The 16,726-nt window shown below is 41.8% G+C and overlaps 1 protein-coding gene across 1 annotated transcript in view; it reads left to right on the top strand.

The window, feature by feature from the left end:
* Nucleotides 1-213: 213 nt before the first annotated feature.
* The window catches only part of LOC126395244 (ephrin type-A receptor 5), a 99,052-nt gene continuing 82,539 nt past the window's right edge, over nucleotides 214-16,726 (top strand). The window contains exons 1-2 of the mRNA XM_050052558.1: nucleotides 214-415; nucleotides 7,513-7,577. Of these exons, the coding sequence (XP_049908515.1) occupies nucleotides 316-415; nucleotides 7,513-7,577 (165 nt within the window). The 5' untranslated portion in view covers nucleotides 214-315. The remainder of the gene's footprint in view (nucleotides 416-7,512; nucleotides 7,578-16,726) is intronic.

The raw sequence follows: 16,726 nt of genomic DNA, 5'->3' as shown, positions 1-16,726 counted from the left end.
ATCCGACTATCATGTGGAGCATCAGTGGGGTTCACCTGTGGAGGGTCTGTGATTGGAGAGGCTTGCGCTTCACCCCGCCCCCCCCCCCCCCCGGCGCGCTGCCCGCCTCCCCAAACCCAGAGCGCACACATCTCTTCACTTGCTTCCTCGACCCGCCGCATATTATGAGCTCCCTTCTCTCTGAGCGGACGCGTAACGATACAGATGGTTTCATTACGGCACCCCGCTTCATGCTGACCGAAACTGCTGCTGTTTAGGACAAATCTCCCCTACCCCCCCTCCTCCTGTTACCCGGTTGTGTTTTTTGGACGCGCCATGCAGATCCGCTGGTGGAGTTGTGGCATTCGGCTGGTGGCATTGACGTGGGTTTGGAGTCTGGCAGTGCTCGGAGCGTGGTGCATCCCCGCGAATGAAGGTAAAACGCGCACGGAGACACTTCTGGGGTTAATGACACTGCTGTGTGGTGCATGACTGGGCTTTAATTGGCGCTGACAAGTGAGCGGTTAAAGGTCCGTGTTGTACCTCTGGTGCCTCAGACCCGTCGGTCTCCTCCAGGCTCGCCACACGGTTCCGACGCCTCCTGAGGTCGCCTATAAAATGAATATGTACAGATAATGTTTATGACAGCTGTGTCCCTCACGTGTGTAAAGACTGTATGTTCTGAAACGGTAAAGGCTGAGATAAAAAAGGACCTTTGATCAGGACATGCGTCTCTCCAGATAACCAGTCCTTGGAGGACTCGGCTGGCGGCGCCGACAGACGCACAGTGCGCTGCGAAAACCACTGTACACATCTTAAACACAATCATGTGCGGGGTGTAAGGTGCTCACACTGTTGGGCACTTTATATTGTTTATGATAAAATCAAATCAAATCACAAGATGAGGTCACATTTCATTGACTTGGCTTTGTGGCACAGTGAGCTTTAATTGACCTCAGGGTTTTCCCCTTCTATAATAAAAATGGGAACTTGCGGGCTTTTATTGCGATGGTTCTCTTTATTCCCCTTTGAGATGCTTTTGTCTTTAGGTATTCTGTATTTAAAGATGCTGACTGACTCAGTTCAACCTCTGAATCCTGTTAACATGCATGTCAGTGAGTTCACAGCTCGCACTTATCCTGTTGTTGATATGAACACTTTCATGATTCTGGACCTGCATTTCCCCCTGCTAGATATCAAATTTGGATGTGTGCAATGTGGATTAAAAATACAAAGGGAAACACTGTATGAAACTCTGTGTCAAATATTGTTTCCCACGCTATTGTCCGCAGCCTGAGCAGCAGCATTTTAATAGCTGGAGATGAATGCCATTGTTTGGGGGGCTATTAGACAGCATCATCCGGGAAAGAAAGAAACATTCATCAACCTGCTTATTCTTCACATGGCAGATTTATTTGGGCAAAGTTTAGATTCACAAAAGTGGTTCCCCAAAGTGTGACCATGGGATGCTCGGGGATCCTGGAGCGGTTTGCAGGGCATATAGAATAGTTAAAGTTTAGCCAGAATGTGTAGGTTACCTCTTTGTGTCTGTGTCTGCTGAATTAGATTATCATGCCTGGGGTTTGGGCGTTTATATTTGAGCTCTATGGGATAAATGTTACTTTATTTGCTGGTGCAAAGTGGCATATAAGTTCTACAGAGAAGTGAAAAGTTCTTTAAAATCACCTGAAAGGCGAATTTTACTTTAAATCTATCCAACGCAATCATTCATGAGGTTTGTTGTCTGCAGCAGCGATGCCTGTAGTTTGAAATACTTGCATTCCTGCCTTGTTAAAGCCGAGCTGTAGGCCCTGAGAATTGCGAATCAATGGGAGACTGGATCAGAAGTTTGTGTTTTGACTGCAGTGAATGAAAAGAGAAAGAAGTTGTGAAAAAACATCCACATCTGAGCTCTCACATCGTCGTAAAATTAGTCGTTTGTTATCACACCTGTCTTGTTCTGTTGTGCAGCATCACACATCGGTTCTGTTTTGTCTTTGTCAGATTTCACTGAACTTCTGCTCAACAAAACACATAAAATTCAACCGTTAAACACCTCACCCCTCAAGGAGTTTGAGCCAGAGGCCGCCATTCGACTCAAATTTTACATTCATTTGCTCCATATTTGCATTGCAGTGGATAATCAAACACTGCATGCATAATTGGAGAAAAGGGTGAATCCCATAATTAAAATAGCCGCTATTCTCTCATTGGGCTAATTTATTGTAATTGAAAAAGAAAGATTAAACCACTTTTTCAGCTCCTTTTAGACATCTTGGAGGAATCACTGGGGATTTTGGCCACTTACCCAATCTCAATTTTTGTCCTAATGGGAGAGTAACATCCTATCAGGCTACATGCTGATGTGTCCTCACATTACACAGCAGAATTACCTCATATGACTGTCTTTCACGTTTCATTTGCATATGTTTGTTGCCGGAATTGAAGTTAAACAAGTGATGAAACAAGTCCTGATCCTTAATTATATCAACAGTTAGCAGTCAGGACATTTATCCTGAAGTGGAGCTCCACCACTCACGAATGATACTAAGGACACGCCGTGCCACCTTGATTAATTTCCTTTCTTGAAGCTAATCCATTCTTATTTAAATGGATCCATTTGAGAACGTCCTGATGCAGAGCCAGATGCCTCACATCTGTTTTTAGAGATTGTCTTTGTTTTCGATTATTAATAATGTCTGAGTAATGAGCGGTGTGCGAGCTGACACCTCAAGGAGTTTAAAACCCACCACTTTGCCTTTTTGTTAGCTGTGGTGTTGACCGAATGATGATAATGACAGAAATACACGTCCACCTGCTTGCCTGTGCGTCAGTGTGTGAGAGCGAGTACAGGTGAGTCAGCCCAGTGTGATCCGAGCAAACGTATATGCCACAATCAAACATGAGGAAGCACAGAGAGGGAGAAAAGGACCAAAGAGGCAAATGTGTTGAGGAAATTACATGTTTTATACTTTAACCACTGGTCTCAGAAATAGAAGGTAAGAAGTGGTTTTAGACAAGATTGTATTAGGGATCACTGGGGTCAAGTTGGCACTTAAACTCACCACTTACGAGAGTGCTAAAAGTGTGCCGTTGGAGTTAAATAGCAACCCCGTCGCTCTCGGTTCAGATTACCATTTAAAATGATTTTATCAATATTTCCCAGGCTGAAAAAATCCACTTACTCTTCAAGATATTTAAAATATTTTGAGTATCTTCAACGTCCCTACAAGACTTTAAATCATTCACTCAATGGTGATGAGTTTTAATAATAAGTTGTGCAGATCGTCACGGCTGAGCTGTAACTTGTTAGGTGGTTTGATCCTCAGAGAGCGCGAGAGACGGAGTGAAAGAGGTAACGTATCCCTTATGATCTAGTTCAGCATCACTTATCTCTTCTTTATGGCCTAATTAGTTGTCTAATCGCCTCCTAAGGACATCTTTTATTATTCTCTGCAGAGCAGTGGAGACAGTAAGACTAGTGTAGTGTGCATGTGTGTGTGTGTGTGTGTGTGTGTGTGTTGGGAGGGGTTGCCGAGCGAGTGCGTCTCAGTTGGTGAACTAGCTTCCGCCTCATGTTTTGTTCTGCTTACTCCACCTTCTCACTGCGAATGTCTGTTCTTCTCGTGACACTAGGGTTAGGGTTGATCTGAGGATCGGCTGTTTTATAGCATGTCTTATCATAGCGCTGGACATATTGTACTCGACAGCTGCTTTAAGACGTGGATGGTATTTAGGAGATTAAACCTGTGGACGATTGATTGAATCTCTCTGCAGTATTGGTGTTTGCTCTGTATCAATGTTACTCTCCAGTCGAAGCTTCAAACGGCAGCAAGAAGCAATCTTAAAGTCAGCAGGATTCTTACTGGGTTTTACCAACTTGGTGCTTTATTAGACACAAGGGAAGAAAGAGGAAAACACCTAATAATGTACAGCCCTGTGTATTTTATAATGAGTGCTCACACGCAATTTTAAAACACATTTTTTGTCGGTTCATGTAGGAAAAGCACTGATGCATCCATTCCCATAATGTCAGTGGTGTCAATGGTGTGAAATCCACACTCGTTGCCATAGGTGGGGCATTGGTCAGGTGTCGCAGTCCTTTGACAGACTTATGTTTGTATGAAAAATGTTTTGAATATGCATTTGAATATTCTGGATTGTTGGGCACCTTTCTTGTAAGTGTGATCGCATTTTATCCCAGGATTTGTCAGCTTAGTGGGCCATGTTATGTCGACAGCTGTGATCGGACAGTGGTTAGAAACCCTTTATATCAGGGGAGAGTGCCTGAACCCTGTCCCTCAACTTCGCATACCATTAGAATAACCCAGAAGTGACAGCATGCTGTTGCTAATTAGAGTAAGACTACATCACATGAGTCGAGTGAGTTCACCATGGGTGATGTAGGTGTAGACAAACCTAAACAGCTTATAATACAGAGAAATGTCCGATCTTCTAAGGGTGCCCTGTTTGGTTCGGTTCAATCGAACTCAAGTTTGTTGGCCCCCTAAGTGTGTTTCATTTGGGCAGGTGTGAACACAGGAATCGCACTCGGGTGTGCACCAAAACAACCAGACCCAGACCTTCTTGAAGAGTGGTCTTGGACCGGTTACAAATGAACTCTGGTGCGGTTCGTTTGTGGTGAGAACATGTTCCGACCTCGATCTGACGTCCTCCTGTGGTGCCTTAATATGCACGTTCAGCACATCCAATGCATCAAAACATCGTTTTCTAGTTGGAGCCGCGCCTCGTTTTCAAACTGTATGGTTTGACTAAAATGAACAATGACAGCAATATAGTCCACGATGAGCAGCGCTAAAATCAACCTGCGTAGTTGTCCCTCCATTGTGACATTAGAAAGTGTCACATTTATCTTGCAAGTGTACTCTTCTTCAACGTTTGGTTTACTTCCTGGATTTTTCCCACATGGAAATTCTGACCAATCAAGAGCAGCTTTCTCACGCAAGGCATTTGATCTGATCCGCTTGTAAATGCTGCCGTGAGAACACGAACCAACTCTAGGCAATTACACAACTTTGTATCAAAATGCGTTCCTGATTTGGACCAAAGTCAGACAACTCTAGGTCTGAAAGCACCCTAAGAAGCGGTCATTTTCCATCACCTGGTTTGGTTTTAAATGTCTTGCTTGAAGCTCCCAACTAATTTGTATCCTTGTAAAATTGAAGTGAAGTTTGAAGTATGTAGCAAGGGAATTAAACAGCAAATGTATTTTATTCTAAAGGGAGATTTCTAAGACTACTTAGCATGCTACAGATACTACTTTGCTTCTATTAGTGATGTGCTCAAATGTCTCACTCCTTATCTTCTACCATTACGTGGAGACAAGCAGCTTGACAGTGTGTCGTTCACTTGGACTTTCTCTTTTATTGTTTGAGTACACACTGTGTCAGACTCAGATCAAGCTTAACGTTATCACACTTGAGATAAAGAAAGCTGAACTCCGGCCTGACAAAACTTGAGTCATATTTATGACAGTGCACGTCATGTCAGGGCGAACTCTGACAAGTTTTGAAGCTGTTGCAAGACGGCCTAAAATGAGATACACCACATGTCCACTGATGCGATTTACTGTGTGCAGCGTCTGTGAAAATGCTATCAAGGAATTTGTCACTCTTTGTAACCTGCTGAAGAAATATCATCCGCTAACTGAACCACACTTTGGACTCGAGGCTTCATTCTGTGAAGCTTTAGTCCTGAGCCGCCAAAGAAACGGTTGCAGCCTGAGGACACGCTCGCTGCTTTGACTTTTAAAGTGTGGTAAACTGTCCAAAAACTCCTCTGGGAGCTCACAGTTGTCTCTCTGAGATGCACTTTTGACAACAACTTTGTGACTTTGTTGTAGAAGAAGCATTTGGACGCACTGTTAGGGAAGATAACACAGAACTCCTGAGACTACCACTGTCACCAGTTCTGGAAATATGTTTCCAGGAGTGTAGTGGTCAGGTCACTTGACAGTTTTCATCTGAAAGGCTGGGAAAGGAGGATTGTGGGGATCAGTTTGAGCTTAGAGCATTGTTAAACTGTTTTTCGTGCATGCCTCCTTCTTTGAACTCTGCTCAATGGAATGCACAAGCAGAGTTTAAAAGCACACACTTGCCATACTTGGTGCTACTCATATGCATGTTTTTAAATAGTAAATGCATGTTTTTGGGAAGCACTGAGCACACGATTGAATAAGTAAGACTTGGATTATAATTGTCATGGATGTTTTGGGATTCTGAGTTCACTGTAGAGGTGTGCAAATTAAGTTTTCCTCAGGAATTTGAGGTAATGTGGGGTGTGTGATTGACATTCAGATAGTTTATTTATTGGTGAAGTATTCCTTTAACTCTTTGAAACCTGAGCTAATTTTGTTTGATGTCTTTAAAAACATGGAAAGAAGGCAATCAGCAATGTAATAAAAAATGACCCAAACATGAGTATGATATTAGAAAAAGTTAAAAAAAAAAAAAAAAAAAAAAGAAGTGAAAATTAGCACAAAAAAATAAATAAATAAAAGTTAAACAAAAAAAACAGGAAATGACCTGAAAGAAGGGCTAAAATAAAATAAAAATAATAATGAAAAATAATAAAATTATCATTCCAAACATACAGTGTGTATATTTTTTATTCATTTTAATTCTTATAAATATATTTAATTATAATAATTATACATAAAATTTCCTGGACATTTTTTTTTTGTTATATAATTTACTAAATATTCTCTCTCTCTCTCTCTTTGCTAATTTCTTACACCTTTTTATTATTTCTTGCAATTTGCAGGATGTTTTATTCCAAATTGCTGATTGCTTTTTTTTTTTAAAGAATTCAAACCATTTGCTCAGCTATCAAAAATACTTGTCAAAGGTGTCTGAAAGCAGCACAAGAAAAGTGATGTCGCTCCGGGTTTCAAAGTGTTAAGACTTGCCTGGAGTGTTGATTTGGGCAGCAGTTGTTTGTAAAAAAAAAAGAGTGTACTTAGCTAATAGCTGCCATTCTTAATAAAACACTCCATACCGTGTTATGTCAACTCTGACTCATGAAGTGGCATTTAAACTACTTTGAACTAAGATCCTTTTAAGATTTCACACGCTTCATTTAAAACCAGTTTAGTATGTTATACAAGTAGAAAGTGCTCATTACTCTGCGGGGGAGAAATGAAATAGAAATTACTGTATGATGCAGCACCTGTCTTAGACTTGGTCTGTGGAGCAGATCTGTACAGGTTAAAAGTAATATTTTTTAATTCTTAGTTTGTGGATAAGATTGTGTCAGTTCTCAAAACTACAGACTTCACATCAGTCAGCCTTTGTGATGCACCTCGAACAGTTTGACCTTCATTAGATGAATACTTGTTAGATTATGAAAGGTTTTATCTGAGTCTCATTTGTTGATGAGAAAAAAAAGTGCATTTCTATCATTTCAAGCTGGGTTACAGGTTTAAGAGGTCAGCTTCTCAGTACATTATGGATTTGATTTTCCTTTTTGTTTTGGTCTGTACTTAAGACTGTCTGTGTTTTTAATCTTTAACAGTGAACCTGCTGGATTCCCGCTCTGTGATTGGAGACCTAGGATGGGTGGCCTATCCCAAGAATGGGGTGAGTTTAACCATTTTACTTTACAGCCATTGTGGTGACACCTTGATACTGTCATTTCTTGATTGGTTCTCTTTGTTTTAAGACACAGTTAATAAATCTTTTAACAGTGTTACCCTCGTTCATGCTCAGTGGAGCAAGACAGCAAACTAGCTTGACGACATGGCCAAATGCAAGTATGGCACTGAATATATTAAACTGTGTGGACCTTGAACTAATGACTAAGGAGAAATCTGGAAGCCGTGGCCGGACCAGTTGGGAATCACTGTCTTATGGCATGAAAGCGCACCAAAGCTACATAGTTCAAACATCTTTGCAGTCTTTGAGAATATTCATTAAACCCAGTAACCCCTTCAGCAATGATCAAAACTATGCAGACGCGCCCCAAAACTGTATCCACTATCCACTTGTAAGCACAGTTCAAGTAGTTTAGGTTGTATGCCCACTTTCTGTGTTTGATGAGAGACACCTGTGACACCCAAGTACAGGCTCTTCATTTGTTTTATCAAGGTTGCAGGTTGTGTCATTTCCAAGAACTCTCAGTTCATTATCAGGGTCAATTGAATTCATGAATAAGATATTGAAAGTCACCATGGAATATTATTATTCTCAAGCCAGGAATTGAGTTTCCATTTCCAAGTATTCCCATGGTGAAGGCTAATTAGAGAATGAGTTACAAGAGTTGGTGTTATAAAGTGTATTTTAATGAAAGAGAACAGGTTTTTAAGAAGTGTATTAATGTGCTCTGGACTTTCAACTCTACCTCGACGCATGAGACAGTTGTTGACAGACGAATTTGCCACCTTGCCTCGGAAAAATTAAATTCCCCAACCTCCAGGGGTTTGATAGGGTTGTGGCCATTTTAAACAGGAAATAATTTGTGCATCCATTCGATCCACATGGAAAAATCTCTCATATAGTCCCGACTCCTGTTGGCAAATATGCAGCTATACATGCCGGACCAATAGTGCTGACCGTGGTGTTTTCTCAGCTCTGGGTATTCAAATCACGGCCCACTCCGTGGCTGTATGTAGATGGGAGCGATAGTGCTGACAAAAGCAGCCGTATGCGCAATCATATTAATGAAGATGTGATTATGGTGTGTGGTTTCTACAATGCAACTGCATAAATAACTGCATTCAGGGTGGACAGAGGGAGAGAAAAGAAAAGACGTGATAAGGCGATGTAAGGACCTCATAATGACATCCTGTCTTATTAGCTGTCATGTTTTTATTCAGCTACAGTTGGTGATTAAAATGTCTTTTTTTTCTCCTCTATTGAACTTGATGTCTGACACTGAAATGACATGTCTGACAAAAAATATACTTTTTTCCCTGTGTGGCATTTTCAATAACAGACGTTATCGTCGTCAGCCATTATAATTCCTATCATGTTTAGCATTTATACGACAGAACCCAATCTGCAGTATACATTGGCACGCTCTCCATGCACACTCACACTTGGCAGCAGCAGCAGTCTTCCATGGCTAAATAAGATGTTGAGGAGGCACGGAAGTTTCTATTTTTTTCTTTGTCTCATGTTCCAGATGGTTTGTTTCATCCCTTGTTTTCTCCTCCTCCACCCCTCCTCCATCCCCATCATCATCTCTCCTCTCATTCTTCACTTTTTTTTCTGGCTCAGCTCCCATCCTTCCCCGTCCCCAAACATTCATTTTCCTCCTTATCCCCATTTTCTTCTCATTCTTGTCATCTGCTTGTCTTTTTATCTCACCATCGTCTTTCCGCGGCTTTCCTCTCCCAAAGCTTCAGCGTGCTTTGAAAGTTCTTGAAACACGCATTTAAGCAAAAAGGAGATGGAGTAAAATAAGGGATTTAGAAAGTGTTTGAAATTTGATGGATGACCTTGAAATGTTGTGACACATTTCAATGAACAGCATGACGCTGACATAGTAGCTTGAACGTGAAGACTGTAGATTGTAAAACATGAATGTTTTGGTTTGAGAGCTTAAGTTGTCACTGGAAACCCTTCTCTCCTCATCTATGATGAGCTCCTTGAACTTCAGTATTTAGAGTTTCTCTTTATTTATACACAAGTACAATATAAACTGAAATTATGAAGGCTTTAAGAAGTGGCCCATTTATGCCTCTGCGCCAGTGACAGCCGTGGTCGGAGGCATTATGTTCACGAGTTGTCCTTCCCATTCTCATGAATTCAATAGCACAAGAACGCCTCGAGTGAATTTCCTTGAATTTGGCACAAACGTCCACTTGGACTCAAAGATGAACTAATGAGAATTTGGTCAAAGGTCACTGTGACCTCACAATACATGTTTTTGCCTTAATTTAAGAATTCATACGCTAATAATGACAACATTTCACACAAATATCTAACAGGATAAAATGGTGAAGTGGTAATATTTTAAATCCAAGAGGCCAGTGGTCAACTGTGAAATCATAACGCTTCAATTATTATTATGATTTTTATTCAATGCCATAACTTTGTAAGAGAAGGGGAAACATTTGGTCAAATACCAAATTGGTGACCGTAATCTTGGGTGTCCACCTTATAACTATGCTGATTGTATAGAGCATTTTAATGTTAGTAAACAGTATGACCTTTTTTGGTGGGCGGGGCTTAGCTGGAGGCAAAATGGTTCTCCACAGACATTAGTTAGCGCTGGCTAGCAAGTTCTGTTGGCTTGCTTCAGACAATGGAGGAAGTTGATACAAGTGGCGCATTTGGAAATATTCATTCCGAGTGCTGGAGCACACTCTGGCACAAGCTGGACCGTTCATAAATTTGGAGCGCTGTCAGAATGTACCATTTGGTTATCCAAACTACCGCATTCTTAGAGCAGCAGAGTGCCAAGCGGAGTGATTGTGTGATTAACTTAACCGTTCGTTAATTCATATAGAAATATAACACTCCTTTTCTTCGACCAACAGGACTCTCATTTTAGTGTAGAGTGTCAGACCGAATTTACAAATGCTCCATGTCAGGTCACTCACTCTCTAGGGCCACAAGTGTTGAATAAGTAAACACTGACCAACAGTCCCAGACTGGCCGACCCTTATGCTCTCACTCAGTGGATGGATGATTTGACAGGATTGCTGAAGGTGGGATGGTAGGCTTTGTGGTTGATCACTATTCCAATCTTACAAAGGAGGACGACACTTGAACAATTTCCTCCAGTTTGTTTTGCTATCGAAGCTAACGTTAGCTAATGCGCTAAAAAGTTAGTGTTACAGAGAAACTGAATATTTCTCTTAATACCTCCCCAGTGTCTGAGTAGGGGGACATGATAACCCTTAATACACATAACGTTATTCATCCCTACAACAGTAAATACTTTTCTCCTAACCTGATATGAAGTGTGTGTTGCACATGTGAGCATTTTTGATAATCGCCTCCGTCCAGTCCTTTCGTCTTATCGCATTTAACCATAGTTGTCTTTGTTTTTGTTGACTGGCAGTGGCGGCTGGTATGTGATAAATTTTCAAGCCATGACTCCTTCTATTCTGGCTCCCAATAACACAATAAGATGACATTTTAAGACTCCAGTCTCCCCTACAGCCCTGTGGTGGCGAGTCGTGTTTTGCCTCCAGCTAATAAAATTACGTCATTGTGACGTCAGCCCTAAAAGGGTCTATACATCCTCTGTGCTGCTGGGTTGAAGATGTGTGTGAAGCATCCATGTTTTGGAATATGTTGCTTCTTTGCACCAACATCCATATTTGAAGCACTGTCTGCTGTCATGGCAACATATGAGTCTGGACAGACATAGATGTAAACTGCAACTTGAGCAGTTCACAGAAGCATACAGCCGCAAGGCGGTAACTCTAGTTTAAAATTTAATTCAGAAGACTGTCTTGAAGTTATAGCTAGCAGGAGGCAGAAGTATATGTTTTGCCTTGAGGCCCTCTAGTAGGTTGTTCTGGCGGTGTGGAGACAGGTGTGGTGTGAGACAGAGGTGGAGAGAGTTAAAGAGAGATGGAGAGCTGCAGACAGTAAGTAACAGCTTCATGGACAAGGACTGTCAAAGAAGACTTGGAAGAAACCAAACTCCCTGTGACCTCAAGAATAAAAGTCTCCTTGAATACAAGTTGTCATATGCAGCACGAAGACAATGATAAACTGCAGAAAGAGACAAGTATGTCAAAAGCAGAATTAGCTTTGTCTCCTTGCTATTTGTCATTGACAGCAGCAGAGCTGATTAAGTTGGTGAGGGTTTAGGACGGAGACAAAAGAAAAGAGAGAAATAGTTGTGCACGGATTTTGATGCTATTAATTAGCACTTGGGTAGAGTTAGAATGTTGGTTAGTATTCGTAAGTTATTTCACTGATGCAGAGAAAAAAAAGACGATTAGGAAGAAACTATCCACCAATGTTCAAGACAGTTCCTTGAGGCTCTACATTTGAGCTATAGTTAGAAGACATGGAATTTCTGTTGGTTAATTAAAGTTTGCATCCTTAGCATTAACATCAAGAGAGACAAAAAGATGACAATTAAGCGGAGGACTATTTGACTGTCAACCCTTTGTCATGTAGTACCTCCATTACTTCCTGTTTCCACCACATTGGAGGAGTGCTTGTTCGTAGAATGGGTGGGCCGCTGATCATGTGCAATTTGGTGGATGCTTTTATCTGCTGCTACCTCAGGCATCTTGAGGGGACAAGAATATAGTAGGAAAAGCCAGGAAAGATGGTGCCATTAAAAGAATAGATCCCACAATATGGATTATTTTACTGTCCATTTATCTCCATTACCTTCCATTTGGCTCCGTCTTTTTCTGAGCATTAGCAGACAGTGTCCACTGAGCCTGTAAAGACCCTGACGCGTCCGAACTCAAAGAACTGAGCACTGACAAAGACTGACTGATGAAACGTGCTGTGTCACCTTTCGTCACCTCAGTTCTTCTGTCGAGAGTTTCATCAGAAGAAAACACAAAGACTGTGGCTGATGGCTAGCTGACGGCTCACATGCACCACGCTCCGAGTCTGCATGAGAGGGAAAAGTCCGTAGAAAACCTAGAGACTCAGCATTGCACAAAGACAGACAAGCACACACCACTGTGAATCTGTTAAAATGGGCTTGATACATGCTAAGAATATGAACTGAGAATATGTCTGTCCACAAGTTGACAGTGGCACTGTGAATTTTTTTTGTTTTCGCTTTGCCTGCTTGCACTTTTCCCCAGGGCTGAGCGATTTGAAGAGACCATCTAATTGTGATTCCGTAAAATGTCAGGAAATAGTGAAAATTGTTTATCTCTATTTCCCAGAGTCCCAGGTGTCGTCTTCAAATGTCTTGTGTTGTCGAAGGAACAGTTCCAAAGATATTGTTCAGTTTACTGTTGTATAAAACAGAGAAAGGCAGCAAATCCTCACATTGGAGAAGCTGCAACCAGGGAATAGTTTGTATTTCTGCTTTTAAAATATGACTTAAACAATAATTGATTATTGAAATTGTTGACAGTCTCTGATGACTAATGGACTAATCATTGCAGCTATAATTTACATGCCAAGCCTCTTGTTTTTCCCAGGTGACTCGCTTTTCATTGCCCTCCCTCGGTTTCTTCCAAGGGTCCCAATTCTATTGTATTTCTCCCATTTTATTACCAATTTTCACACATTTTTTCTCTTCTTTTGTTATCACACTGTGTTTCTGGCAGTGTTTCCTCCTTGTTGGCACACAGCCAGCTGAAACTGCTCCAGGTTAGAATTCTTTCAGTGTTTATTGTTGAGAAGGTTTTTACAGGGAGCTGAGTTATCTGCAGAGAAACTGAATAAAGCAGTTTGACGTTACAAAACAATGTTTCTCCTACGCTGTTTGGCACCTCGCCACTATCCCAGCGCCTGCTTTTGCTCACCTTATTTCTGATCCAGACGTTCGGCAGATTTTTACCATGAGTGGAATTATCCACAGAGGTCTTGTCCTCTCCACAACAAACACACCTGGTGATTTGAACTGGTAAAAACACTGAATAAAGCAGTTTCACGATCTTAAGTGCTATATCGTAGGCAGCTGGACTTGCTTGAGTTTCTTGAAGACGTTTCAACTCTCATCCAAGAGGCCTCCTTCCTTAGAACTGAAGAAACCTGAAGAAGACGAACTAAACAAGAACTGAAGAAGCCTCTTGGATGAGACGTGAAACACCTTTCAGAGACAAGTCCAGTTACCTATGATAGAGCACCTAAGATTACCAAAACCTGGATGACTGAGAAAAAAAAAATGAATGCGTTTCTGAAGTTCTCGTTGAAGAGGGGCTGCGAACTACGGAGGCTGATGCCATAACATTAATGGCCCTTTCTAAAGCCAGTGCTGTACTGTACAGCACTGGTTCCCAACTGGTTGGTCGTGGTGCAAAAGTGGGTCCTGGGTCCATAATCAGTGGACAGCAAGGGACAAGCAAATGTGTCAAGTTTGTAAAAGTGCCATAAATTTCGAGCACATTTTGAAGGCTGTTTTCTCCTGTAGAAGTGACTAACCGACAGCTACTTGACAGAGACTGCAAACAAGCTCAACGACATGAAGCTGAATGTGTTAAACAGTGTGGACCTTGAACTAATGACGAAGGAGAAATCTGGACCGCGTGACTGGACCAGTTGGGAACCACTGCCGTACAGCACTGTAAGAACATGGTGGTGCAGCCTCCCTATGTAGATATAAACGGCTCGTTCTAAGGTGCCGAAAACACAATGATTCGTATTTTCAGGTGATTATACACTAAAGAAAACATACTTATTATGTTATATGCCATTTCTGCCAATACATTTTCCTAAATCCTACACACTGGACCCTTAAGACGATGATGGATGATATGCTCAAACAGCAATACCGAGTGTTGAACTGGGAGATTCTTACAACTCTTTCTACCAGCTGTCTGTCTTCCACATTCGGCAAGTGCTGAGGTGCCTGGTATAAGGTGATCAGCAAATCATTCAGCTCTACTTTCCACACACTTTTTGGAAGAATAAAAAAAGAAGCAAAGCTAATAATAAGGTGAAATCACACTAAATCAGTGTGATTGGTTAGGCTGAGCAGCCATTCAGAAAGCTCTCTTTCATTGACCTTCCCTGATTCAGCACGTTCAGTTGACCAAAGTTTAAGGGCAAGCTAGTATCAAAGGTGCTGAACACGATACAAAAACTCTGGGCAGTGGTCAGCCACAGACACTCAACGATGGCCCAGTGACAGCTAACAGTTGGCTTGGTGTGTCAGGGTCCTTAACTGTCTGTCCCTAATGAGGAAGGGGAGCAGCTTAACAGTTTGAGCAGTGTTTGCTTAGAGATTTGTTGTGCTGCAGCTCATATGCCATTTAGCAGACTTTTTCTCCCTCGTAGCACATTACAGTGCCATGCGAAAGAGAGACGAGGTGGGGGAAAAAGGGACAGAAGAGGCGGAATACAAGGGAATGACGGGAATTAGCTGGAAAAGGTTTGAAAGGATGAAGGGGGGAAGGAGAGAAGCAGAAATCAGGGACAAGGATGAAGACAGGAAGTCAGGAGCTGCAAATTGAGGGGGTTGATGGAGAAAGGGGGGAGCGGTCGAACAGTGTTTCTAGGTTAGACTTATGATTGGATAATTAAAGCAAGAATAGAGGACACATAGAGGGAAAATGATGATAGACATGGATGACATGAAAAGGCAGAGGAATGAGGCTCGAGGAGAGGGGTGTTGGATTGAATGAGATTGGGGGGGGGGGGGGGGAGGTAGAGGAGGGGTGTTCATGTATGGATAAGGAGCGAGAGGGACAGTTCTATCACAGTGTCATGACGGTCAGCGGTAATGGGTGGTAATAATAAGTTGGAGACAGCTTTATAGACTTAGAGCCGCGAGGGCACTCAGCACAGCCACGGGGAGTCTGCTGAGGGATGTGACACGCGGACACACACACTCACACCCACACACATTGTAGTCAACAAAACAAACACACACACACTAATGAGGAGCTAGAAGGATGCCTGTAGGGACAGTTTAGTGCGGGGAGGGATGTGGAGAGGAGGTGATGCAGAGGTGAAAGAAAGGTTAGGACTGTGTGAGCACGTCTGAGAGGACTGAAATTAAGAGCCTCTGATTATAGGCCTCTGACCAAAACTCTTAATCTGTGGGCTTTTTGATTGCACACACAGAGGCCTCAATTCACCCAAATCATACAGACAAAATATATTGCTAGTGGTAAAAAGCCATTAGGGGTGCGAATCGCCAAAGGACTCACGATACGATATTATCACGATACTTACGGACAAAAACATCAGCACTGTCTAGTGGACCGGGAAAAAAAATGATTTTCTTATTCTAGTACAAAAAGTTGTATCAAAATGTGTATTCCCAAAAATGAGTAATGTATAGAATAAAAGATCGATACTTGGCGTCCGTGTATCGATACAATATCACCATGCAAAATACTGCAGTACCATGCTGTATCGATTTTCCCCCCACCCCTACTAGCAATGCAGGTAGATTTGGTTTTATGTGTCAATGAGTTGAGATATTCGCTTGTGAAAAATGCTGCAAAAATGTGAGCAAATGAAATTTAGTTCAAGTTGCTCAAAGCGTTTTAAAGAATACGCCAGAAACACACCTTTTTAAGAAACATTGTCCCGCTTATGGAGGATAATTCACATTCCTTGCCGTCAACGATTTACATAGCAGCTGCCCTCAGCAAACTGTGCATTTTTTGAGTAACTGGGATATTATGGTAAATCCTGAAGTATCTGTATGGCTAGAAAGCACGAAGGATGATTGCAAATATGTGTTTTTCTTGGAATTTGGATTGCCCTTTTAGACAGAGGTTGTGTGAATTGTATTAAAGTGGCGTGGCCACACTGAAGGTGTCATTATCACATTTTTAAATAAAATAAATGGTATATTGCGCTACAGAATCATTGAGAGACAAAGAGGCAAAGCAGAGACAGATTAACTGTAACGAGAATGACTGCTCAAGTAGTTATTAGGTATTAAAATGTACAGTATTAGTGCATGCTTTTGTTTCTAGTGTGTCACATTAGCATGGGTGGTCCTGACCCTGCAGTGTTAGTATGTTGCTCTCTGCACTGAGCTTTGGGTTTGACCTCTGAGGCCACCTAATACCATGTACAGTACTTTTAAAGATCCCTTGGAATAAGCACTTGCAATAAAGCAGCTCATTCCTGGAAAACCCATGCTTAAAGTCAGCACAATCCTGTCT

The sequence above is a fragment of the Epinephelus moara genome, chromosome 9 (assembly GCF_006386435.1).
Source record: "Epinephelus moara isolate mb chromosome 9, YSFRI_EMoa_1.0, whole genome shotgun sequence".
NCBI lineage: Eukaryota > Metazoa > Chordata > Actinopteri > Perciformes > Serranidae > Epinephelus > Epinephelus moara.
The sequence above is the reverse complement of the archived record's forward strand: the minus strand, read 5'-3'. Positions and strand labels throughout refer to the sequence as shown.